General features: G+C 41.7%; 1 protein-coding gene across 6 annotated transcripts in view; it reads left to right on the top strand.

Moving 5' to 3' along the window:
• yeats2 (YEATS domain containing 2) overlaps positions 1 to 27,203 on the top strand; it is a 223,639-nt gene that overhangs the window by 29,230 nt on the left and 167,206 nt on the right. For all 6 annotated transcript variants that reach the window (XM_069899313.1, XM_069899312.1, XM_069899314.1 and 3 more), the window contains exons 5-12: positions 6,386 to 6,640; positions 7,562 to 7,680; positions 12,210 to 12,371; positions 13,111 to 13,222; positions 17,685 to 17,729; positions 19,915 to 20,173; positions 23,402 to 23,647; positions 25,248 to 25,406. In XM_069899313.1, coding sequence (XP_069755414.1) covers positions 6,386 to 6,640; positions 7,562 to 7,680; positions 12,210 to 12,371; positions 13,111 to 13,222; positions 17,685 to 17,729; positions 19,915 to 20,173; positions 23,402 to 23,647; positions 25,248 to 25,406 — 1,357 coding nt within the window. The remainder of the gene's footprint in view (positions 1 to 6,385; positions 6,641 to 7,561; positions 7,681 to 12,209; positions 12,372 to 13,110; positions 13,223 to 17,684; positions 17,730 to 19,914; positions 20,174 to 23,401; positions 23,648 to 25,247; positions 25,407 to 27,203) is intronic.

Raw genomic sequence — 27,203 nt, 5'->3', positions numbered from 1 at the left:
AAGAAAATAGTAAAGAAGAAAAACTCCAACCCCATACCTAACCGCATTGCCAGATGATTGGTATTAAAATTATTGGAGTAAAATTATGAAGTGAGATAGTGAGTCATAAATAGCCTCCATAACTTCTGGAATCTTACATGGGAATTATTAATTGAATAATGAATCTTCTATATTCAAACAGAACGTGATGTCAGGCAACCACTGATCATGAGTAGGCGGGACAGTATCTTTCCATTTAAGTAAAATCGCACATTTCGCCAAAAGAGAAGCAAAAGAAATAGCACAACTGAGCCAGAGATAAACATAGAAACATAGAAGATAGGAGCAGGAGTAGGTAATTCGACCCTTCAAGCCTGCTCCGCCATTCAACGAGATCATGGCTGATCTTAAAGTTCAGTACCCCGTCCCTGCCTTCTCTCCGTAACCTTTAATACCCTTAAACTGAAGAAATAGATCTAATTCCCTCTTAAATATATTTAATGAACCTGCCTCTACTGCCCTCTGTGGCAATGAATTCCACAGATTCACCACCCTCTGGGTAAAGAAATTCCTCCTCATCTCGGTCCTAAATGGTTTGCCTATTATCCTCAAACCATGGCCCCGGGTTCTGGATTTTCCCATCATTGGAAACATCCCATCTGCATCCATTCTGTCCAGTCCTGCCAGAATTTTATATGTCTCTATGAGATCCCCTCTCAATCTTCTAAACTCCAGGAAGTACAATCCCAATTTGCGCAATCTTTCCTCATAAGTCATTCCTGCCATTCCAGGTATCAGCCTGGTGAATCGCCTCTGCACTCCCTCCATTGCAAGAACATCCTTCCTTAGATAAGGTGACCAAAACTGCACACAATACTCCAGGTGTGGTCTCACCAAGGCCCTGTACAGCTGCAGTAAGGTATCCTTGTTCCTATACTCAAACCCTCTTGATATGAAGGCCAACATATCATTTGCCTTTTTAACCGCCTGCTGTACCTGCATGCTCGCCTTCAGAGACTGATGTACAAGTACCCCTAGGTCTCTCTGCACTTCCCCATCTCTTAATCTATTGCCATTCAAATAGTAATCTGCCCTCCGGTTTGTATTACCAAAGTGGATAACCTCACATTTATCCACATTGTAGTGCATTTGCCATGTATCTGCCCAGTCCCTCAATTTATCCAAATCACACTGGAGCTTCCAGACCCCCTCTTCCGTGCACACAACCCCTCCTAGCTTAGTGTCATCTGCAAATTTGAAGATATTACATCCAATCCCCTCATCTAGATCATTAATGTAAATTGTGAACAGCTGGGGTCCCAGTACAGATCTCTGTGGCACCCCACTGGTCACCGCCTGCCACTCAGAAAATGAGCCATTTATCCCAACTCTCTGTCTTCTACCTGCCAGCCAGTTCTCAATCCACATCAGTACTTTGCCCCCAATCCCATGAGCCTTGATTTTGGAAGCCAGTCGTTTATGTGGGACCTTATCGAAGGACTTTTGGAAGTCCAGGTACACCACATCCACTGGCTCTCCCCCATCTATTTTACCTGTCACCATCTCAAAGAATTCCAATAGATTTGTCAAGCACAATTTACCTTTTGTAAATCCATGTTGACTCCGTCCGATCCCTTCTCTGCTATTATTCTCAATGGGAGAATTATTCTCTCCCATTGTACTGAAGAGGGCCACCAAAGGATTTTGTGTTAAATCTATATTGAAAATTTTTGATAGAGAATGGAAAACTTCTCTCCAGTATTTTTCTAGACCAGGACAAGTCTAGGACATGTGAATTAATGACGCTTCGCCGCTCTTATACCTATCCCACCAGGGGCTCATATCGGAATAAAAGCGAGACATTTTAGCCATAGACATATATACTCTGTGTACCACTTTGAATTGTAATAGACGATGATGTGCACATAATAAAGAGCAATTAACCAATTTAAGAATTATTTCCCAATCCACATCTGATAGAGTCAAATTTAACTCCTGTTCCCAAGCATTTTTGATTTTAACTAATGAAGTGTGATTTAAACATAACAATTTCTTATCAATAATAGATCTTAAACCTTTACAAAATTGATTCAGATACTCTTGAAAAATTGGAAACTTGTGATTCAAGAAAATATCAGACTTGGAAATATCTAAAGAATTGAGATTTGGGCAGGTTAAATTTAATAGTAAACAAGTCAAATGATGCAAAATATCCATCATTCAGCAGATCTTGAAAACTTTGAATCTCCTCTCTATACCATTTCTGAAAAATAGCATCATGTAAAGAAGGTTGAAAAAAGAGATTGGATACCATAGTGCTTGAAAGAGAGAAATTATGAAATGCAAAATCTTTTCTTAACTGTGCCAAATCCTCAAAGAATATTTAACAATTGGAATATCTATTAACTTTGTTGAAAATGGAAGTTAGAAAAGTTAGAAAAGTTTTTTGGGGTGGGGGAAAATTCAGCTCCATTGATACCCATACCAGGCAGTCAGAATGATTATATAAAAAGAACCAAAACGTAAGACTTCATATATTAACTGCCCAATAGTAGAATCTAAAGTTAGGCAGAGCCATTCACCATCTCTCTTAGATCTCTGTAGATCTTATTAAGACGAGCATATTTACCCTTCCATATGTAAGACATTATGGCCAAGTCAAGTCAGTCAAAAAGCGATTCAGGAACAAAAATTGGAACATTGATAAAGATATAAAACTTTAGGCAAAATATTAATTTTAATAAAATTTATACGGCCAACTAGGTTTGTAGACAAAGGTCAGGGAATGCTTCAATTGTTTAAGGTAATTCTCTTGAAAAAGATGATTATGATTCTTTGTAATTGTAATGCAAAGATAGGTAAACTGACTTTTAACAACCTTAAAAGGAGAACCACTGCACACTGCTGTAATGGCACTCCAATGGAAGAAGTTCACTTTTATGCACATTCAATTTATAACCTGAGAATTGACTAAATTGTGAAAGTAATGATATCATTTGGGGAAGGGGGGTGGCTGGATCCGAAAGGTAAAGTAGGATATCATCTACCTCAAGAGAGACCTAATGTTTAATCCCTTTCTGGCATTTCCTTTGCTCCTGGGTGATTTTTTTGTTGTTGCTCAGATCCCCTCTAAATTTCTTTGTTTTTACTACAATCACAGCATGTTTAATATCTTAAACATTTACTGTCTGGTTTTGGACTACTCTGTCACGTGGAAAGGCTTCTTACAGTGTACCTTATCTGTGCCTCTCATAATTTTATGCACCTCTGTCGTCCACCCTCAGCTTCCTGTGTTCTGAGGAAAATAAACCCAGCCTGTCTAGTCTTTCCTCATAACTGAATAATTTCACCCTAGGCAATGTCCTGGTGAATCTCCTCTACCCTTTTTCTTGTGCAATAACATCCTTCCAAAGGATGGTAACCAGAACCATGCACAGTATTCCAGGTGTGGCCTTGCCAAAGTTTTATATTCCATACCCAGATAGTGAAAGCAAATATTCTGTATTCACCTTCAACATCTCTGCTTCCACCTTTAGGCAGAGATCTGTGGATTTAAATGTATAATTTCATGAAATGCAAGTGCAGATGGATAGAGATCTTGGGATTGTTTTTATTGGACCAAAGAAGGTTAGAAAAATTTAAGAAAGTTTAAAATTGCATACATTTTTGATAGGTTGAATGGAGACTTTTCCACAAGGATATTCATCTTTCAAATTGTAACTAAGAACAGAAAGGTTGGAACAGATATTTCTTTTAGGATAATTATGTTATTGAGAGAGATATCTTAATATGAATGTTTGCACGGATATTAAGGGAGACAGTAAATCATTGGAGTTAGTTTTAAATTGTTCCAGCTGGGAACTAGTATAGTTCGAGTGACTGAATACTCATTTTCTGTGCTGTAAACGTGTTTTCATTACATTTTAAAACTCGAACTAGTATAGTTCGAGTGACTGAATACTCATTTTCTGTGCTGTAAACGTGTTTTCATTACATTTTAAAACTCATGCTTTGAGTTGCTAAGTAACTTTTATTTTGTCTTTTATTGGCTTTTGAACCTTTGTGCTGGAATTTAGAGTTGTGGGAGTTATAATGCACAGAATAAGGCCCTTCACCCCAACTCCTCCTTGCTGACTAATATGCCCATTTCAGCTTGTCCCATCTCTCTAAACCTTTGTTATCCATGTGCTTGCCTATCATTTTATTTTAGCAATAAAGTTGTCACAGTTAAGGCAGTGATTCAAAACCAATTTAACTATTGTTCCCAAATTTGCTGTGTTGCACAATATTCTTCCAAAAATTTGAGTTGTCACAATGATTTCAGATGTATTTTCTTCCGTTTTAAACTGTAAATTCTTTTCTCATTTTTTATTTAGACTAGTACAGCATAGAATAGCCCTTTTGCCTAACCAATATGCACTTGGTCCATATCCCTCCAAGACCCTCTTTTGCATAAATCTGTCCAAATGTCTTTTGAATATTGTTCGGATACCCATGTTTACTCTGGCAGCTCATTCCAGATACGGTCCACTCTCCGAGTGAAAATACTGACTCATTGTTTTAACCTAAATCTCACCTTAAACCTATGCCTATTAGTTCTAAAATCATCTATCCTGGGAAAAAGACTGAGGTTTCACTTTATCCACACCCCTGGTGGAGTTATGGTCACTGGGCCTAAAGAACCCCCCCCCCCCCATCCTCCCCACTGGCACTTCATTCACTTTCCCTATCTATAATATAAATCTCTTAATTTCAGTCATCTACAATTTCTCTGCTCATCTAATCTTCTAATTTTCATTGATAATTTGAGATCATTTGTCCCTCGATTCTAAATTCTATCCATAATGCTTCATGCAACAACCTCCCAAGAATATCCATTCTAATGATTGTTAAGAATTCCCTTATCAAAAGTGCATTGCCCCCCCCCCCCACACTTGATTTCCAAGTTTAGTATCTAACACGTCAAATAATCCTCATTTAGACAGCAAATTATAGTTTGACATTCCATCCACTTTCTGAAGTGGGGTGTTTCTTATAAGATCTCCAGATTATATTGATCTACCGTATATGTCAGCACATAAGGCAACTGGTTATATAAGATAAACCCCGAATTTCAAATTCAAATGTAGGTTTTGAGTTATGCTTGCTATATAAGACTACCCCTAGTCTGACTTACCGCTCAACTTACTTAGCTCTCTGCTGACTTAGCTGGGCAGCTTGACCAATGCCATTTTAGGGCTGTTGGTCTGATGCTGCCCCAGCTTCATTGTCCTGGGAGTCGCTTTAGCGATCTCTGTCCGCGTCTGCTGCCGTGCGATGTGCCGGCCCAATCTCCACAATTGCAGGCCGCCACAGTTATTTAAAATTTACCATTTCATTTCAAGTAATAGCAAAATACTGTCAATTACATACATAATATGCATCAAATGTTCTCAGCTGGTGCAACTAGTGATGTCTCTTAGGCTTTGATTCTTTTACAGGAATAAACATGCTGTTGAGTATAATTTTGCAATTTACCTGATTCACAATATTTTAAAAACAAATTACCCTGTAAAGATTTAAATTTTATTAGTTGGAAATTAATGCTTACCCAGCTGCTGTTTATGGATTGAAAACTTAGCCTTTCCAAGAAATCCTGTCAATTGTTGCAAATGGCCACTGTTAGCCTTATGCTGTTCTCCATTGCCACGGGGAACACTAAACTGCAGGATATTAAGGTTTGTATTTTATACTTGGTGCTTAAGACGATCCTTAGTTTTGGGATGACATTTTTAAGGTTCAAATTCCTTCTTATATGCCAACATATGTGTAGTTTAATTGTTGCACAATGCTAACCCCCAGCAAATGAATAAATATAGTGGACTCCTAAACACTGTGTCTGTTATGTTTTGTGGTCTGGCTTAGCAAAGAGAAAAACATTTGAAGAAAAATGCTAAAATTCAAGCACTCCCCAGCTTTCCCAGAGTTACCTTTTTGCCACAATCCTTTGGAATTTAGAACCTAGTCTGACATCGGTTGATCACTGCCCCCATTTACCTGGCCTCCTTCTCCAAATTTGTAAAATTTTGACCTTTCAGATAACTTTTATTTTCAGTACATAAAACGTAAGGAATTTGCAAGCTGTTGAGACATATTTGTTTAATTGGCATCATACAGTACAGAAATAGACCCCTTAGGCCAAACCATATGCTGAATTCTCAGAAGAGTTTTCTGGGTGTTCCTTTATGTAATTCCTCTCAGTTATGTGCTTTGGGTCTTTTTGCATTGACTCCATGACTTTTGTAAGAGCACGTGATAGAGTGATGTGACTTTTGGGACAATCCATGTCTAATGTAATATAGAGTTTAGTTTTACTCTCAATTATGTAATTGGAATGGGTTGTTTGTTTCATTGTAATCTTTCTTAGGGTCCAAGACCATATGATCCAACTGTTTTCAACCACCCTGTCATCAAGAAATTTCTAGAATCTCCTTTGAGGTCATCTTCTCCAGCAAATCAACGCTCAGAAACTTCATCCACCAACCAATCAGAAACTGATTCAGTCACTCACCAAGCTGACTCCTTTCTCGACAAAGAGCGTGAGCCGGAACAGCAGCCTTCAGCAAATGAGGATATTCATCCAGATGGGTCTGAGGAAAGAGCAGGGAGGAATTGTGGACAGGTATGATGACAAGAGGCAAAAGTGTCATTGCGTGGCATTCCCAAAGTAAGGAAGGACCAGATGCTGCTAGGTTTCCCCACTCCTAGTCACAGCAAATTGAATTTGTGCATGGTTGGCTTACCATGGCATTTAGTTGGCCACAGATAGGTAGATAAAAAACGGTAATGTGGGTGATCAGTTGGGGGGGACATCCTTACTTGAGGGCCATCAACAGCACACATTGACAATAAAACAAACATAGATCCAACTCCATTTCTATAAAATGTTATATTTTATATCCATTATGCAAACATACAAAGATAAAGGGGAAATAGTGTCTGGGGATTAGTACGAAAACAACCATTACAAGACAATGTTGATCAGCAACATTTCTCAAATTAAAATGCAGGAGAATGTGGAATACTAAAAATAATGCCACTCTATACCAGGTGCTGGTCAGTATCAACTTACAAGTTAAATGTAATAGTTGGTGTGTAATATCCAGACACTGAAACATGTAACCTAGGATAGACTGCATGAACTAAGCTCAATAGTGGATGAATATTATCTCCTTAAAGTGTCAGAGATGTGACAGCTTTCAGTTCAAATTTGGTGGGAAATCTTTTTGTTATTCTTCTTAACAAGATGAAACAGTACTGCTCACTTGATGCAACATGGCATTAGGTGCTTATCCATCTCATTACACTGGTGTGGGATGACAGAGGAGGTAATGAGACTGCCACATTAAGGATACAAAAGCCAGCAGATTTATCCGTGGGTGGGTTGTTAGCTTTCCTACCAAACAAATTGGATGACAATGGGATTGAGTGTTATGCTGGATATTTGCACCCTAGAGAGATTGGAAGAGACCAAGAGATGTGAAGATTGGAGGATGATATTGGCCAACGTTCTCGTGACAGTGTTTTCTTTTCCCTCTCCAAGGATATCCTTGGAACCCCAACTCCACAGGAGATAGAACAACGGTGTGCTTACTTCACCACCAGTGAAGACCCTTCACGTCTTTATGTAAAGAAGACCATTGTTGTTGGCAATGTTTCAAAGTGAGTGGCTGGTCAGTTTTGCTGTGAATCACAGTGTTTCATTGTGTTCTATTTCATGGCCTCCCCTTCCTTGGTGAAAAATAGGTTACTAAATGAAAAGATTATTTGTTCTATAATCTTAATATTGTGAAATGGACACCACCAAATTAATTTTTCTTAGCGTTAGCCTACTGTAGCTTTAACATGAAATTTTACAGAAAATACAATCGAGCAGTTCCCCAGGATTTTAATTTTAATTTAGACATGCAACACGGTAACAGGCCATTTCAGCCCACGAGTCCATGCTACCCATTTTACACCCAATTAATATACATTTTGAACTGAAACCCACGCAGATACAAGGAGAATATACAAACTCCTTGCAGACTGTGCGGGACTTGAAACCTAGTCTGCACCCAGTCGTTGGTGCTGTAAAGGTGTTGTGCTAATCACTACACCAACTGTATCGTCCGATTTTAATTAATATTTGGCCAAAATCGTAGTGGATAATCGGGAGAATTCTTTAGCAGTTAATTTTCTTCAATGCTGCATGCATATAATTTTTTTCATTAGTGTGTCGTGAATGGAACAACAAAATGGCTCTAAGATAACAAATTTGGGTTCTGATTAGGATTGCAAAGTTTATTGATCAAAGGAATTATGGGTCAGATTGATCACGAAGTATTTTTATATGGACTAATGTTAGAGACTGAATTTTCTACTCTTGCTCGGGTCCTGGATAATTCGCAGTTCTCCGCATTAGTGTAAAGCCCGTAATGATTGTACATTGGAAACCTATTGTTAAAAGTCCATAAGAAATAGGAGCAGTAATAGGCTATTCAGCCCATCAAGTCTGCCCTGCCATTAAATCATGAGATGATTAATTTTTTCACTCAGTCCCACTGCCCGGCCTTCTCCCCATACCTTGCCATGCCCTGGCTAATCAAGAACCTATCAAATTTTGCCTTAAATACACCCAATGATCTGGCCTCCACAACCTCCTGTGGCATCAAATGCCACAGATTTACCACCCTCTGGTTGAAGAAATTCCTCCGCATCTTTGTTCTAAGTGGACGCCCTTCAATCCTGAAGTGGAGCCCTCTTGTCCTGGACTCTCCTGCTATGGGAAACAACCTTTTTACTTCTACTCTGTCCATGCCTTTCAATGAGGTGTTTCCACCACCCCCCAAGCCCCGATTCTCCTAAATGCCAGTGATACAGGCCAGGAGCTGTCAAACACTCTTCATATTATAACCCTTTCATTCACAGAATCATCTTAGTGAACCTTCTTTGAACCCTCTAAAACATCACCACATCTTTTTTTAAATGTGGAGCCCAAAACCGCTCACAATTTTCCCAAGTGACCAGTGGCTTACAAAGCCTCCACATCCCATCCCTGCTTTTGTATTCTATTCCTCTTGATTTATTGCCAGCTTTGCATTTGCCTTCTTTACCACTGACTCAGCATGCAGGTTTACCACAGGGAAGCTAGAGAAAGCTTGAGACAGATTAGGAGAATGGACAGAGAAGTGGCCAATCAAATACAATGCCAGAAAATGTAATCATTCACTTTAGTAGAAAAAAAAACTGGCAGATTATTTTTTCAAATGGGGATAAAATTGAAAATACCAAGATGCAAAGGGATCTTGGAGTGCTCGTGCAGGATCGCCTAAAAAACCTGCATGTGGAGACGTGGTGAAGAAGGCAAATGCAAAGCTGGCATCCATTTCAAAAGGAATAGAATATTAGAACAAGGATGTGATGTTGAGGCTTCAAAAGCCACTGATGTATTGTTGAGTGTTGTGAGCTCCTCACAACAAAAAACATTGGAGAGGATTCAGAGCAGGTTCACAGGATGATTCTAGGAATGAAAGGGTTATCATTTCAGAAGCGGTTGATGGCTCTTGGCCTGCACTCGCTAGAGAATGGAGGGGGATCTCATTGAAACATTTTGAACTTTTTTGTGTGTGGTTACTTGTATACAAATGAATTATAATGTGATTTTCAATTCTGTTTGTATGCTATATGTTAAACTCAATAAAAATATTTTAAAAAGTAACATTTTGAATGTTGAAAGCCTTGGAGAGAGTAGATGTAGAAAGGTGGTTTCCCGTGGTGGGAGAGTCTAGGACAAGGGGCACATATTTAGGATTGAAGGGTGTCTGCTTAGAACACAGATGTTGAAGAATTTCTTTATCTAGAGGGTTATAAATTTGTTGGCACAGGCGATTGTGGAGGCTAGGTCATTAGGTGCATTTAAGGCAGGTTCTTGTTTTGCCAAAGCATCAAAGATTATGGGAAGGTGGGCAGGTAGTGGGGCTGAGTAGGGAAATGGATCAGCTCAATATTAAATGGCAGGGCAGACTCAGCCTATTTTTGCTCCTATATCTTGTGGTCAATGGTTACATGTTGTCAATGTCTTTCTTTGAACACAGAACAGGCCCTTTGGCCCTAAAAGTACTAAACCCTCCCTACCCCATAACCCTTCATTTTTATTTCATCCATGTGTCTAAGAGTCTCTTAAATGCCCCCAATATTTCAGCCTCCACCACCATGCAGGCACCCAAAACTCTCTGCGTAAAAAAACGGACCCCTGATGTCTCCCCTAAACTTCTCTCCCTTAACTTTGTACAAATGTCCTTTGATATTTGTTGATCCTGCCCTGGGAAACAGGTGCTGACTGTCCACCCTATCTATGCCTCTCTTAATCTTGTAGACCTCAATCAAGTCTCGTCTCATCCTTCTAAAGTCCAAAATGAAAAGTCCCAGCTCTGCTAACCTTGCCTCACAATCCAATCCAGGCAACATCCTGGTAAATCTCCTCTGCCTTCTCTCCATAACTTCCACATCCTTCCTGTAATGAGGAACTGAACACAATACTCTATATATGGTCTTACCAGAGATTTGTAGAGTTGCAACATGACCTCTCTACTCCTGAACTTAATCCCCCGACTAATGAATCCCAGAATCTCATAGGCCTTCTTAACTACCCTATCAACCTATGCGGCGATCTTGAGGGACTTGAACCTCAAGGTCCCTCTGTTCATCCACACTCTTACGTTACAGACCATTAATGCTGTACTCAGCCTTCTGGTTTCCGAAATGCATCACCTCACATTTATCTGGATTGAAATCCATCTGCCACTTTTCTGCCCAACTCTGCATCCTATCTATATCCTCTTGTAACCTTCGACAACCTTCAGGTCCATCTATAACTCCTCCAACCTTCATGTCATCTGCAAATTTACTGACCCACCCTTCTGCCTCTTCATCCATTTATAAAAATCACAAAAAGTAGGGGGTCCCAGGACAGATCCTTGTGGCACTCCACTAGTCACTGACCTCCAGGCAGAATACTTTCCTTCCACTACTACTCTCTGCTTTCTCCTTACAAGCCAATTTTTTATCCACACAACCAAGGTTCCACTGATCCCATGCCTCATGACATTCTGGATGATTCTCTCATGGGGGACCTTGTCAAATGCCTTGCTAAAATCCACGTAGACCACATCTACCACCCTCATTAATTTCTTTTGTTACCTCCTCAAAAAACCATTAGATTCATGAGGCACAAACACAAAGCCATGCTGACTATCCTTGAGTAGATTGGACTTCTCCAAATGCTCGTAGATCCTATCCTTTAGAATCTTCTCCATTAGTTTGCACACCCCTGACGTAAGACTAGGGATTCCCAGGATTCTCCCTATTTCCATTTTTAAACAAAGGGGACTATATTTACCATTCTCCAATCCTCCTGAAACTCCCCTGCTGCCAAAGAGGATTCAAAGATCATAGCTACTGCCCCAGTTATATCTTTTCTCACTTCCCACAGCAGCCTGGGGTATATTTTTTATGGCCCTGGAGATTTATCAATGTTTACATTTTTCAGAAGATCCAACACTTCCACACCCTTAATCTCCACATTGTCCAGCACACAGGCTGGACAATCTACTTCAACTTCCCTGTGATCAAGGTCCTTTTCTCTTGTGAATACCGATGTAAAGTATTCATTTTGGACCTCCCCAACCTCCTCTGCCTCCAGGCACATGTTGCATCCCTTATCCTTTAGCAGCTCTTTCATTCTTGCATTCCTTCTTTTCTTCACATATGCATAGAAGGCCTTGGAGTTCTTAATTCTACATGCCAAGGCCTCTCATGCCCCCTTCGAGCTCTCCTCTCTCCTTTCTTAACCTCCTTCCTAGCTACCATGTACTTCTCCTGAGCCTTTCCTGCTTCCTATATCTAATATATACTTTCTCCTTCCTGACCCATTTCATCAGCCAAGGTTTGGAAACATTAGATAATCTTTGTTGCCTTAAGTTATGCAAAATAAGCTGTGAATGAAGCATCTCTTGATCAATTCCTCAGTTCTTGATCCTTTTCGTATTTTGACTTTTTTTAACTTTCTCATATTATCTAGGATAATTCTATTTCACAGTAGTACCTGACACCATTTAGAACTTTGCACATTCTGAAATAAGTTGGGGAGTGTTGTGGGTGAGGTTGATGTTACTGGTGTTTTTGGATGACTCTTTTTTTTAACACCGCAGGTATATTCCCCCAGACAAGAGAGAAGAGAATGATCAGTCTACCCACAAGTGGATGGTTTATGTGCGAGGTTCACGGAGAGAGCCCACGATTGACCACTTTGTGAAGAAGGTCTGGTTCTTCTTGCACCCAAGCTACAAGCCGAATGATCTAGTAGAAGTCAGGTGAGATTCTTTCTCTCACCTCTGGCATCAGTTCTACCTAAAGTTAAACAATGTGGTCGAGTATTTTAAATCCAGAAGGGTTGAGAGAGTGGCAGAAAGGTAGTTAGTCTGCAACCATGCACCATGAACTCTGTTCTGAACTGTTGTCAAACATTGCCATTCAGCTGAGGGCCACCATGGATTAAAACCAAAGCCCCTTCAACTCTCCCAGGAGGTACAGGGATAAAGTATGTTGCCCTGTTATTCCAGCATTTCAGGTTAGATCGTTATGAGGCTTCTTCTGTATTGCATGTTGAAATAAGATGCAGCTTGATTCTGGCACAGAAGGAACAAATCTTGGTCTCCAATGGATGTGCATACCATGTGAGCTGAGGCTTTGAGATTTGCATGAAGATGCGCAGGGTGCAGGCTGTGTCCCAGAATCATTAAATATTGCAGGAATGTGTCAAAAGTCTTAAAACGTATCGCTGTATAAGTACATTGTTCTTTTATTATTCTGGTAATGCAGAGCCCACCTCACTGACAAAAGACAAAGGAGGAAAAACCCAACACCCAACCCCAACCAACCAATTTTCCCCTGCAACCGCTGCAACCGTGTCTGCCTGTCCCGCATTGGACTTGTCAGCCACAAACGAGCCTGCAGCTGACGTGGACATTTACCCCCTCCATAAATCTTCGTCTGCGAAGCCAAGCCAAAGAATGACTAATATTTTTGCTTTTGATTTTATTCTCCATTTAGTGAACCACCATTTCACCTGACCAGGAGGGGATGGGGTGAATTCCCTGTACGCATTCAGATCCACTTCAGGGACCTGCGTAACAAAAGGATAGATGTAATTCACCATCTGAAGGTAGATTGTCTTCACTTTAAGATATTGAAGGCTCATTATATCAGCGCAGGATATTCTGTGCTCCTGCTGTCCTTTGTTAGCTTGTGATCTAGTCAATGAACCATACTTCACAAGTGTAGTTTTTCATTCCCTACAACTCACGACTGCCTATTTTTCACACTCCCTTGAGATTCTCTGGGCACTGATTCCCCACCCCCCGCCATTCCATGAGGCTCACCCAGGGTACTGTCTCTATACACCCCACAAAACTTATTGAAACTAGTTGGTAGCTAGTGGAGTGCCGCAAGGATCTGTTCTGGGGTTCTTTGTGAATTTTATAAATGTCCTGGATGAGAGGTGGATGGATGGGTCAATGTTTGCAGATGACATGAAGGTTGGAGGAGTTGAGGATGGAGCTGAAAGTTGTCGAAGGTTACAAGAGGACATAGACACGGTGCAAAGTTGGGCAGAAAAGTGTCAGAATGATTTCAATCTGGCTAAGTGTGAAGTGATGCATTTTTGAAGGACAAACCAGAAGGCTGAGTCCAAGGTAAATGGTCAGTGGCTTAAGAGTGTGGATGGGGAGCAAATCCTACATCCCTCAAGGTTGCCGCACAGGTTGATTGGATAGTTAAGAAGGCATATGGGATGCTGGGATTCATTAATAAGGGGATTGAGTTCAGGAGTAGAGAGGTCAAGTTGCAACTCTAAAAAATCTCTGGTAAGACCACAATTCTGGTCACCTCATTAGATAAAGGATGTGGAAGCTATGGAGAGGGTGCAGAGCAGATTTACCAGGATGTTGCCTATGAGGCAAGGTTAGCAGAGCAGGGACTTTTCACTTTAAAGCGTAGAAGGATGAGAGGAGACGTGATAGAGGTTTACAAGATTATTTTTAAAATGTAGAAGGATGAGAGGAGACTTGATAGAGGTTTACAAGATTTTGAGAGGCATAGATAGGGGTGGACAGTCAGCACCCATCTCCTAGGGAAGGATCAGAGAATGTATGTACAAAGTTAAAGGGAAGGAAGTGTGGGGGGAGACATCAGGGGTAAAAATTTTTTACACAGTGTTGTGGGTGTCTGGAATGCCTTGCCAGGAATGGTGGTGGAGGCTGAAACATTTGGGGCATTTAAGAGACTCTTAGATGTGACTCTCACATGGATGAAAGAAAAATAGAGGGTTATGGGGTAGGGAGGGTTTAGTACTTTTTAAAATAAGGAATATATAGGTTGGAACAACATTTTTTCCTTTATTTTTCCCCTGTACTCCTCAGTTTTAAGTTTGTCATCAAACAATTCACATGTGATTAAAGTGCACATTCCAGATTTTATTAAAGGGTATTTATTTACATTTTGGTTTGATCATGTAGAAATTACAACATTTTTTATACGTAGCCCTCTTATTTCAGGGAAACATAATTTTTGTGTCAAAGCAATGGAAAGCATATTGAAGTAGTCATGTTCAGTACTTTGCTGCATATCCCTTGCAGGCAATGACTGCTTGAAGTCTCTGATACATCGACATCACCAGGTGCTGAGTATTTTCTCTGGTGATGCTCTGCCAGGTCTCGACTGCAGCCATCTTCAGCTCCTGCTTTTTTTTGAGGGTTTGTCTCTTTAAGTTTTCTCTTCACCATTGGAAGATATGCTCAATTGGATTTAGATCAGGTGACTAACTTGGACATTCCAGAATTTTTCAGTTTTTAGATTTGAAAAACTCCTTTGTTGCTTTACCAGTAAATTTTGGGTTCGTGATCTTGCTGTAGAATGAAGCGCCATCCAATGAGTTTGGAGGCATTTGCTCGAACTTGAGCAGATGTTTCTTTACCTCAGAATTCATTTTGTTACTGTCATCACCAGCTACATCATCAATGAAGATAAGTGCCCCAGTACCTATGGGAGCCATGCATGCCCAGGCTATTACATCCCGACCACCATCTTTCACAGATAAGGTGGTAATCTTTGGATCAGGGTAGTTCGTTTCCACTTCCACACTTTGCTCCTGCCATCACTCTGTTACAGGTTAACATCTGTCCACAAGACCCTTTTCCAGAATTCTGAAGGATCTTTTAAACACTTCTCAGCAAACTGTAATCTGGCCATCCTGTTTCTGTGGGTAACTAGTGGTATGCATCTTGCAGTGTAAGTCAAGTCGTCATCTTTATTTATGATTCATACCATGCTCACATGGTAAAGATGAAATAGCGTTTCTCCAGGACCACGAAGCATATCTTCATAAATATAAGTTAGAATAGAAGTTAAACAAATTGAAATATTAAAATATTAAGACATATACAGTAAAAGTCCATGGTACACTATCCAGAAATGTTCTGGAAATTCAGGAGCCTGATGCCTTTGGGAAGGGAAAAAGCTGTTGCCCAATCTGGACGTAAGGGCTGAGTATTATGGTCCCTCCTACCCGATGTCAGAAGGGAGAACAGTTTACATGAAGGGTGTGTGGAGTCCTTCATAATGTTTATTGCCTTTCGTCTGCATTGAGTGTTGTAGATGTCCTTCATGGTAGGAAGAGAGCCTCCAGGGATCTTTTCCACTCACTTCATTATTCTCTGCAGGATCTTGCACTCCGAGGAGGTACAGCGATGATGCAGTTCCACAGGATGCACTCAAAACATTCTCTGTGGAATGTAGTGAGGGTGGAGGGTGGGAGATGAACTTTCCTAAGCCTTCACAGGAGGTAGAGGCGCTACTGGGCTTTCTTGGCTATGGAGCTGGTGTTAAGGGACCAGGTGAGATTCTCCACCAAGTGGATACTCTTGACGACCTCAACAGTGGAGCCGTCATGGAGCGTGGTCCACCCAGGCCTTCCTGAAGTTGACAACCTTCTCTTTTGCTTTATGAACGTTCAGATACAGGTTGTTGGCTCTGCACCTCATGTCTTTACGCTAACTAATCATTCTTACTAATAAGGTCCACATGGTTGTGTTGTCAGCGAACTTGATGATGTGGTTCGAGCTGTATTTGGCTGCACAGTTGTGGGTCAGCAGAGTGAACAGCAGTGGATTAAGCACGCAGCCCTGGGGGGGTCCCTGTGCTCATTGTGATGGTCTTGGAGATGCTGTTACCGATCTGGACTGTCTGAGGTCTCTCTGACAGGAAATTAAGAATCTAATTGCAGAGGGAGGTGTTTAGGCCCAGCAGGTCCAACCTCCTTATTTCTGTTCATGAAATCTTCTGGTTTGAAAATTTTAAGGACTCTCTGAAAGTCCATCCTGCTGATAACCCCCAGTTCCTTTATTATTAGTATTGAGACTTTATATTTCTTTTTGACATTCTCTCAACTCTCTCTTTTCCTTTCTTTGATATAATTTGGGGGAGGGGGAAGGGAGGGAGGGATGGGGTTTTATACACACACGCACATGCACACGCGCACACACACACACACACACACACACACACACACACACACACACACACACACACACCACATGTGTAATTTTTTTCTCTTGTAGCTTTATTGAATATGTATACATGGATATGGTTTCAAAATTCTTAAAATTCTTAAATTTTTAAAAAATGAAGTTTTCTGTGGACAGTAGTCATTGACATATTCACACTTGTCTCCTGAAGAGTGTTTCTTATCTGTTGGACAGGCATTTTAGGATATTTCTTCATTATGATGAGAATTCTTCTGTCACCAGCAGGGGAGACCTTCCTTGGGATACCAGCCCCTTTGCGTTTTTGAGCTCACCAGTATGTCCTTTCTTTTTAATGATGTTCCAAACAGTTGATTTTGATAATGCTAAGATTTGGGCAATGTCTCTCACTGTTTTCCAGCCTCATAATGACTTATTTGACTTTCCTTGACACAATGAACTCCAATAACTTGAGGAGGCACAGTTGACATAGTGGTTGGCACAGTGTCATTTCAGCGCCAGCGACCGGGACTGGGGTTTGAATCACACGCTGAAATGGAGGAACTATGTATAAAAAGTATTGTTATTTCTACATGGTCAAACCAAGATGTTTACAAATAACCTTGAGTAAAATCTGGAATGTGCTCTTTAATCATATGAATTGTTAGATTACAAATTTAAGCTGTGGAACATGGGGAAATAAAGGAGAAAAATGTGTCTTTTCCCCAAACATGGAGGAAACTGCATACATGATAGAAGCAAAATGTAGCTTTCATTGTATGTCATATCTTTGAATAATTTTGCATCCAGTACAACATTTTAATTTTGATGTCAACCATCATCAAAAAGAGTGCCAATTAGGGTTAATTTTTTTTACTGCATTGTGATTAATTGGTCAAACTAACTTGGGTGTGACTTCAGATATACTTTGGTTTTCGTTAGGTAAAGAACCTATTTTGATAACTTTGCCTCAATCTAAATATGATTAGAGTCCCAGGTGTGAAAAATCAGCAGTTGGGCTACCCTTGTGTTCAGTTCTTTGTCCACATTTTCAATGTTAACTTTATATTGAATCATTACTGATCAGTATTTGATATTTTTCCACAGCTGGACAGAACATACACAGGCTTGCAGACGCTTGGTGCAGAAACGGTATGCTCCCTTCCTCCCCATTTTCCTCTGCTCTCTTCTCATTCCTGCACCTGGAACTATCAGTCATGATGATGTTGCTTCCATTTGATCTGTTATTACAGGACATCAAAGAGGAGTTCCTGAGCTAAGTAGATACACACTGAAATGCTGGAGGAACTCAGTCGGTACTTCAGCATCCATAGGAGACAAGGATATATTGCTGATGTTTCGGGCCTGAACCCTTCAAGGAATAAGCAGAATTAGCAAAAAACAGTAAATCTCAGAATAGAGACAGTGCTGACTGTGGGAAGGAGTCCAGACCAAAAAGTGTTAATGGGATATGTTTAGGGGAGAGGTGAGAATTGATCATATTTGTGTAATAGGAGACAGGGAAAGGGTGAGAGACAGAGCTGGAGGAAGAAGTGGAGGGGGGCAGCAAAGTGGATGAAGTCAACGAGGATGAAGTAGTTGTCGATGACCATCAATAGGTGGCTACTTTGGTGTTGCCTCATGTACCCATGATGAGCTCCTCGACTTCATCCACTTTGCTACCAACTTCCACCCCGAACTCAATTCACTTGGTCTATCTCTATCAACAGACTCCCTTTTCTTCCTTGATCTCTGTCTCCATCTCAGGAGACAAACACTTGACGGACATCTACAAACCCATCAACTCCCACAGCTTCCTTGACTACAACACTTCCCACCCTGTCCCCGTTAGGATTCCATTCTCTCAATTCCTCTGTCTCTGCCACATCTGCACCTAGGATGAGAACTTCCATGCCAGATCATTAGAGATGTCCTCCTTTAAACAACATGGCTTTCCCTCTACCATCATCAACTTGGCCCTCACCCGCATATCCTCCATTATCCGCACATCTGCCCTGGCCCCTTCCGTCACCATGCACAAAAAGGACAGGATTACTCATGCTCACCTACCACCTCACCAGCCTCCACATCCAATACATCCTCCTCTGCCAATTTCTCCACCTACCATGTGATCCCGCCACTAGACACACATTCCCCTCTCCACCTTCTGCAGGGACCGCTCCTTCCTGACTCCCTTATCCACTCCCTCCCCATAAATTGTCCTCAGTACCTACTCTGCTTCCATGTGCACACCTCCTCCCTCAGCACCATTCGGGGCCCCAAAAAGTCCTTCCAAGTGAAGCAACATTTCAGGAGTCATCTACTGCATCCAGTGCTCCCGTTGTGGTCTCCTCTACATTGGAGAGACTGGGAAATCATTTTGTTGAGCACTTCAGCTCTGTCCGCTGCATTAGCATGGATCTCCCAGTGGCCACCCATTTCTATTCTCCATCTCATTCCCTTGCTGACATGTCTGTGCATGGTCTCATGTCCTACCAGACTGAAACTACCTTCCAATTGGAGGAACAACACCTCATCTCTGACTGGGCATCCTCCAACTGGATGGCATTAACTGTCTTCTCTGGCTTCCGTTAACCCTCCCTCCCCACTTCTCTCATTGCCTTCTACCAGTTCTGCCTACTTTCATACAGACATGATATATTCTCACCTTTCTCCTTATCATACGCAATCATACTCAGTCAGGACTCCTTCCCCAGCTAGCACTGCATGTATTCTTAGATTTTTGCTTATTCCTTGAAGAAGGGGTTAGGCCTGAAACGTCGGCAATATATCTTTGTCTCCTATGGACGCTGAAAGACTGGCAGTGTTCCTCCAGCATTTTGGTGTGTTTTTACTACAATCACAGTGTCTGTAGACTTTCATGTTTCACCAAGTACCTGAGGGAGGCCTGGAAACAAGGCTGGGAATTGTGTTTTACCAGATGGCAGAGGAAGAGCAAAGTGGAGTTCAAAGGGAGTATTGTGAGGGCCTCTCTCACTGCTCCCCTCTGTTATCCTTGCTGTTCTCAAGCTCATTGACCATGTGATTACCTGACTTCTCCACAGCTATGCATCCTTCTTGGTAACTTGTATCTGCCACCATCTTACGCTGTGATTTTCAGCTCCTTCCAGGCCTCCCACTTTGAACCCCATAAGAATCTTGGGTACTTTTTTTGTACGTTGATTTTTTTTGTATGTTTGTGTATTGTGGTTATTGTAAGCCTTTTGGATCATACTCTGTTTCAGTGCTCAGGCTGCTTCAGTGTATTTTCCTGTCTCTTGATTAATTTGGCAATGAACCTTTGCAATGACTGTACTCTGTGTTTTCTCTGGAACAGGTGGTGGATGTTGAATTGCACCGAGACTCTCTTGGGGAGGACTACCTTCCCATTGTGCAAATTCACAGTTCCACAGCGATGCTGCCTTCTTCATCCTCCACCTGCAGTAGGACACCTCAGTGTATCACACCCACACAACTTGCATTGTCCTCCACTCCCCCAATAACATCAGCAGGAGGAGTGCATGTGTCTGCTGCAGGTCTGAATTCTGCTTCAGGAAAGATGCCACATGATCCATTGGGAATCTCTACAGACAAAGGTAAGAAGTCACTGATATGACTAAAAGGTCATACACGCAGCCCTTAACACAAATTCTAAACCAAACCATACAGTAATCTTGAATCATCTGTACTGTAATGTACCTTTTAAATGTTATTATATCTGCCTCTAGCACCTCACTCCATATAACTACCACCCTGTGTAGAAAACCCTGCCTCTCAGATTGTTTCCCTCTCACCCTAAAGTTTTAGATTCCCCAACCATGGAAAAAAATTCTAACTATGAATCCTATCTCGGCCCCTCATATAATTTTATAAACCTATACAAGCCACCTATGTTTCAGTTTGAGAATAAGTAAAGCCCTCCATTCCTTCCAACATCCTGATGAATGTCGTTTAATGCAAGCACATCTTTCCTGTTGTGTGATGATCAGAATAGTGCACAATACCCTTTGTGCAGCCTGACCAATGTTTTGTGAAGCTGTAGTATGAAATACTGGCTCTTATCCCCGTGGCCTTAGCCTATGAGAGCAAACATACTGAACACATTCTTCACTATCCCTTCCACTGTGTCATGACTTGCACTGCATGATCCCTCTGTATGTCAACACTCCTGATGTACCTGCCCTTTACAGGTTCTGTAGTTGCGTTAAAATCCATCTGTCACTGATCTATGTCATTCTATGTTGCATTCACAACCTTTTTTTACTCTCTATGGCTTGTTAATAACAAACTTAATAATCTGTCTGCTTACATTCTGATCCAAGTAATTTATGTAACTGACCCAGCACTGATTGCTGCAGTACACCACTGGCCACAGTCTGCCTCCTGTAACATCGATAAGACACCATGTGAGACTATTAAAACCTTGCTGAAGTCAATGCAAGCCACACCCACTGCCTTGCCTTCATCAGTTTTCTTAGTTCTCTCCTCTAAAGGGCAGCACAGTTAGCGTAGCGGTTAGAGCAACGGCATTACAGTGCCAGTGACCTGAGTTTGAATCTCCCACTGTCTGTGAGGAGTTTGGAGTTTGCATGGGCTTTCTTGTGGTGTTCTGGTTTCCTCCCATGTTCCATAGAAGAACTAGATTAGTCACATTAGTCACATGGGTGTAGTTGGCTGGAGCAGGACCATGGACCAGATTGGCCTGTCACTGTGGTGTGTCTCCAAATTAAATTTAAATGCTCAATCTGATTTATGAGACAAATCTCCATTGTACAAAACCATGTTGTCTCCTCTTAATCAGTCCCTGCTTTTTCAAGGTGACATAAATCCTATCTCTCAATACTTTTCCTCTGTTGATGTAAATCAGAGAAACGTGGTGTGGAAAAAGGCCCACTAGACCACTGAGTCCACAATGATCACAAACCACCAATTTACACTAACTTTATATCAATGCCACTTATATTCGCCCGACATTCCCATCAACTGCCTGCAGATTCTACCACTCATGTGTACACTAAGGGCATTTGAGAACAGCCAAATAACCAAAGAAGAAGAGAGGAGGACCCAGAGTGATAACGGAGGAAGCATACTCCATAATTTTAAAAAAAATTTAGACATAAAGGCTATTTTGGCCCACGCTGCCCATGCTGCCCAATTTACTCCCAATTAACCTACACCCCTGGTATGTTTCGAATGGTTGGAGGAATCCGGAGCCCCCAGGGAAAACCCACACAGACACAGGAAGAACCTATAAACTCCTTACAGACAGCACGGGATTCGAAACCCGATCGTTGGCACTTTAACGGTGTTGCTCTAACTTATTCAACTGTGCCAAGGGACATGCTCTTCACATCCCAAAGGCATCTACAACACAACTCGGGATCATGATGGGATGATCTCCACTTGCCTGGGTAAGTGCAGTTCAAATAGCTCTGAAGGACCTCAGCACCATCTGGAGTAAAGGAGCCTGCTCCAACTATCTAGTGTGAATCGGAGAGGTCAGAGTTGCTTGCAGGATGGCACTGGAAGTGTTCTGAGGAATAGGGAGACGCAGTGACCCAGCATTTGTATTGTTGCTGTACAACTCCATCCACCTGGCTGAGATCCTGACTTCTGGTGCTTTCTGTGAAGATTGCATATTCTCCAGGTGACCATCTAGGTATCCTTTGTGTGCTCTTGTTTCCACCCACATTCCTCAACCTGCTGGTTTTTAAATTTTCTTATGTAAATTGCTCGCTAGACCAGAGGAGCAGGAAGAAGTGATTACAGAGACTAGGTTACAGTGGGGTAATGGGGGGTGAGGGAAATAAAAAACACAAAGCTGGAGAACCTCAGCAGGTCAAACAATGTCTTTTATATATCAAAGATAGAGATACATAACCAACTTTTTGGGCTTGAGCCCTTCAATCTATGGAGAAATGTCAGCTGGCATCTGAACTAAATGATATGGGGGGAGGGGACAGAGGTAATTGGTAGAGAAGGGAGGGAGGGCACATCAGCAAGCAGGGGGGAGGAGGAGGCCCTGTGAATGGAGAGGGAAGGGGGTGGAGAGCTGAGGGAAAGAAGACAAAAGGGGGAAGGGAAGGAGAATGGAGAAACTCAGCAGAAACTGGTGAAGTCTATGTTAATGCCATCTGGTTGGGGACTGCCCAGATGGAAAAAATAAGGTGATGATGCTCCAATTTACAGGTAGCCTTGTGGGATAGTACACAAGGCCATGGACAGATGTGGGAGTGGGGCGCAGAATTGAAATGGTTGGCCACTGGGAGATCCCAGTCACTGATGGGGGCAGAGCGAAGATGCTCAGCAAAGTGATCTTCGAGCCTGCACCAGTCTCTCTGATGTAGAGAAGGGTGCACTGGATGCAGTAGGTCACTCTCACAGATACATGTGAAGTGTTGATTCACCTGACAGGCCTGTTTGGGGCCTGGGACCATGGTGAGGGAGGAGCTCTGTGCACGTGTGGCTCTGCCTGCGGCCACAGGGGAAGGTGCCAGGGAGATGATTAGTGGGAGGATGAGTGCATGGGGGAAGCAGTCCCTACGGAAGGCAAAGAGGTGAGAGTGGTAGTGGGATCATGTTTTAAGTGCCAGAAATTCCGGAGGATAAAGTGTTGGATGCAGAGGCTGGTAGGGGCGGTAGGTAAAGACAAGGGGAATCTTGTGTTTATTTCATGTTGGGGCAGAGGGAGCCAGGATAGATGAGAGGGTGTATCTGGGGGCAGAGAGGGGGAGGATGAGGGGATGCTTTAAGAGTTGTCATGGTCCATAGATTTAATGTCCTCTTCCTATGTGTCTGGGTCTAATATTTATTTATTTTCTCAGTCAAGTTGGAACTCCCTGTCAAGAATGAGGTTGGCTCCAGCAGTCACTCAGGGCATTCTTCGCTGGAGCGCACACCAAACAGGCCAGTGACCACACAGAAGGTGACGTTTGGATCACAAGGCAACTCTGCTTTCCAACCAATCACAGCCAGCTGCAAAATTGTTCCCCAGGAACAACTGCCCAGCCCCGCTGAATCTCCTGGAAAATCCTTCCAACCCATAACAATGAGCTGCAAAATCGTGTCCGGTAGGCATGTTCCTAATATTGATGCATCTCATGAAGTATCCAGGAAAATTCAGAAAAATAAGTCCTAGGCATACAAAATGTGAGGAAATAGGTTTTTAAAGAGTAGATAGATTGCAAATGACAGGAGAGAAAAACTTAAGAGTTGATTTGGTCCACTAATAAGAATTGAGGAGAAGATTGAACAAAATGACAGATTTTGGAGATGAAAGGGAAGGGGGTAATTCCATCATGTGTTTTCCAGAGTTTCTCTTCCAAATGCCAGTCAGCTGCTTTGGACTTTCAGTGACTTTTGTTTACACCATTGGTACCATTAACATACGACTAAAACTGACAGATGAATAGATGGAATTTTAAAGGAAGCATGGGAATTATGGCTTGGTTGAAATAGATATGAATGACGCAAAGAATGGAAGATTGAAAAGAATGGGAATGATTCGGATGGATTAATGGATGTGATGAACAAAGAACACAACAGCTCAGTATAGACCTTTGGCCCACATTGTTCTACCAACCTATATATATCAAAAACAAAACCCTCCAAACCTCACAAGTGTTTATTTTTCTTTCATCTATGTACCTGTCTAAAAGTCTCTTTTCCAGCTTCCACCACCAAGGCATTCCAGGCATCCACAACACTCTGTGTTTAAAAAAAAAAACTTACCCCTGATGTCTCCCCTAAACTTCCCTCCCTTAACTTTGTACACGTCCTCTGGTATTTGCTGATCCCGCCCTGTGAAACAGGTGCTGGTTGTCCACCCTATCTATGTCTCTCATAATCTTGTAGACTTCTATCAAGTCTCCTCTCATCCTTCTACGCTTCAAAGTGAAAAGTCCCAGCTCTGCTAACCTTGCCTTATAAGGCATATTTTCCAATCCAGGCATCTCCTCGGACCTCTCCATTGCTTCCACACCTCAGGTGACCAAAACTGAACACAACATTCTAAGTGTGATCTCACTGGAGATTTATTGAGCTGCAACATCACCTCATGACTCTTGACTAATTAAGCCCAACCTGCTATCAACCTCCACAGCAGTCTTGAGCGATCTATGGATTTGGACCCCAAGGTGCCTCTATTCTTCCACCCTGATGAAGGTGAAGTAATAGGATGTTGTGAATATAATGTAAATTTGGAAATGATTTGGTAATAATGAAATAATGGGAATGGTGATGGTGGATACAGTTGGGGATTCATTTGAGGATAGGAATGTTGGGAAAATGTCATTGATGATGAGGTTGAAACAATGGAAACATCAGAAGATTACAGCAATTCATGAAGGGTGCCCACCACCAACTTTTGAAGCGGAATTATTACTGGCTTGGTCAGCAAAGTATTCGTCCCTAAAAGTGAACACATAAGTAAAAAATGTTGAACAGATTGGGAATGATAATCAGTAACTTTACAAACTGATAAAAATATAACTATGGAATGATCCAAGATGACTTCATTTGAGACTTTTTAAAACCAGTTGAGTAACTGCAAAGTCATTGCAGCAGCAAGCTTCCAAAAGCAGCAATTTGTTCACAAACTGGAATTTGCTTTTATTTTATTAATTGAATTTGAAAATATTTTTGTGTACTCATCGTTTTATGCTACTGCAGGATCTCCGATCTCCACTCCATGTCACTCTCCTTTGCCGCGCACACCAACCTCTACTCCTGTCCATATGAAGCAAGGATCTTCCATCTCGGTCATAAGCAACCCCTACATTATAGTGGACAAACCTGGACAAGTAATCGGAGTGCCAACATCAAGTACAGGTATGGACTAAAAGTAATCAATTACACGGCACTTATTTCCCTTCATCCACTCATCACATATAGAAAGAGGAGAAATGTCAAAAGCTCTGTGCATGGTTGCTTGTACACAGAAATTTTATGCAGGTACTCCCTCTTCTGCGATAATGGAGCAAAAGTTCCGAAGCAGCTTAGGACATTCACAGCAATGGCCTTGGACTAGAACTCAGCTAATGGACTCCTAACACCCATTTCCATTTAACTTTATACTGGGTAAAGCTCAGCAAGTCTTCCCTTTATTCAGTTTAATTAGATTAGGTTTTGCTTGACATAGCACCCTCAATAGTTGCCTCCATTTTAAGGGCAGTTGGTCTCCCTTTCCCTCTGGATTTCAATTTTTTTTAAAATTTAGAGATACCTCACAGTTACAGGTCCTTGTGGTCCACGAGCCCACACTGCCCAATTACACCCATGTGACTAATTAAACTACAAACTCTTGCGTCTTTGGAATGTGGGAGAAAACCATAGCACCCAGAGAAAATCATATGGACACAAGGAGAAGATACAAACTCCTTGCAGACAATGCTGGATTCATACCCGGGTCGCTGGCACTACTAGAAAGCTATGCTACTGTTTTTTCCTTAGTTTAGGCCAAAGTTGAATGAGCTGCCAGAATCCAAAATAAATAGGTCATTGCTAAATAACAGCACTGTCACTGCTGATTATTGAGAGAAGATGACAATTGGAAAACTCAGCCGGTCTTTCAGAGTCCATAGGAGACAAAGCTATATTGCTGATGCTTCAGGCCTGAGCCTTTCTTCAAGGCATAAACACATAATAAGCAGAATGAGCAACAAAAAAAATCAGGAAATTTCAGAATAGAGACAGAGCTGGCTGGGGGAGATGTCCAGACCAACAAAAGGTATGATTGGATATGATCCAGGGACGAGGTCAGAAGTGATTATGTCTATGTAAAAGGAGACAGGGAAAAGGGAGAAAGACAGAGCTGGGGGAAGGCAATAAGTAGGGACGGGGGTTTGAACAAAACGCAGAGAAGTCGATGTTAATGCCATCTGGTTGGAGGGTGCCCAGTCAGACGACAAGGTGTGGTTCCTTCAGTTTGCGGGTGGTCTCAGTCTGGCAGTGCATGAGACCATGGACAGACACATCAGCAAGGGAAAGGATGGAGAATTGAAATGGGTTAACTGATAATTTTGTGGTTAAGCATACTTTGTGATTCTGGTTTCAATTTAGAAAATCTTTTAGATAGAGATTTTTACTTGCTAATCCCATATTATTTAATTATTTTCTCACCTGTGGAAAATTCTGCTTTTAGTGAATGGTTTAAGTTGGGTATGCAGACCTTTCAAGATTTATTTATTGAAAATAATTTAACTTCATTTGAACAACTACCTTATATTTCGGCGTACAAGTCAAGTCGTGAAATCCAAAAAAAACTCAAAAAAATGGGGTTCGACTTGTACACCAGATATATTTTTGAGACCTTAAATTCATGGACACGGCAGGGTTGGTGGGGGGGGGGGGTGCAGAAATAACAGTCATTCTTCCTACATCGCTCGAGACACACACGACACCTCACGGCCCCTCCCTGCACGTTGCCAACAACACCACCATTAAAACTTTTGTTAAGAGGCAAATTCCTATACGTTCTGGCGACACCACTTTCAATTGGTCATTCACATTGGCTTCATTGGACAAGCCTCTATTAGGCGCAAATTTCCTTTGGGCACACTCTCTACTGATGGACCTCCAAGGCAGATGATTAGTCCATGCAGAAACTTTACAGACGATGCCCCTTGG

This window comes from Narcine bancroftii, chromosome 9, assembly GCF_036971445.1.
Source record: "Narcine bancroftii isolate sNarBan1 chromosome 9, sNarBan1.hap1, whole genome shotgun sequence".
NCBI classification, from domain to species: domain Eukaryota; kingdom Metazoa; phylum Chordata; class Chondrichthyes; order Torpediniformes; family Narcinidae; genus Narcine; species Narcine bancroftii.
Note: the sequence above shows the minus strand (reverse complement) of the source record. Positions and strands in the feature narration are given on the sequence as shown.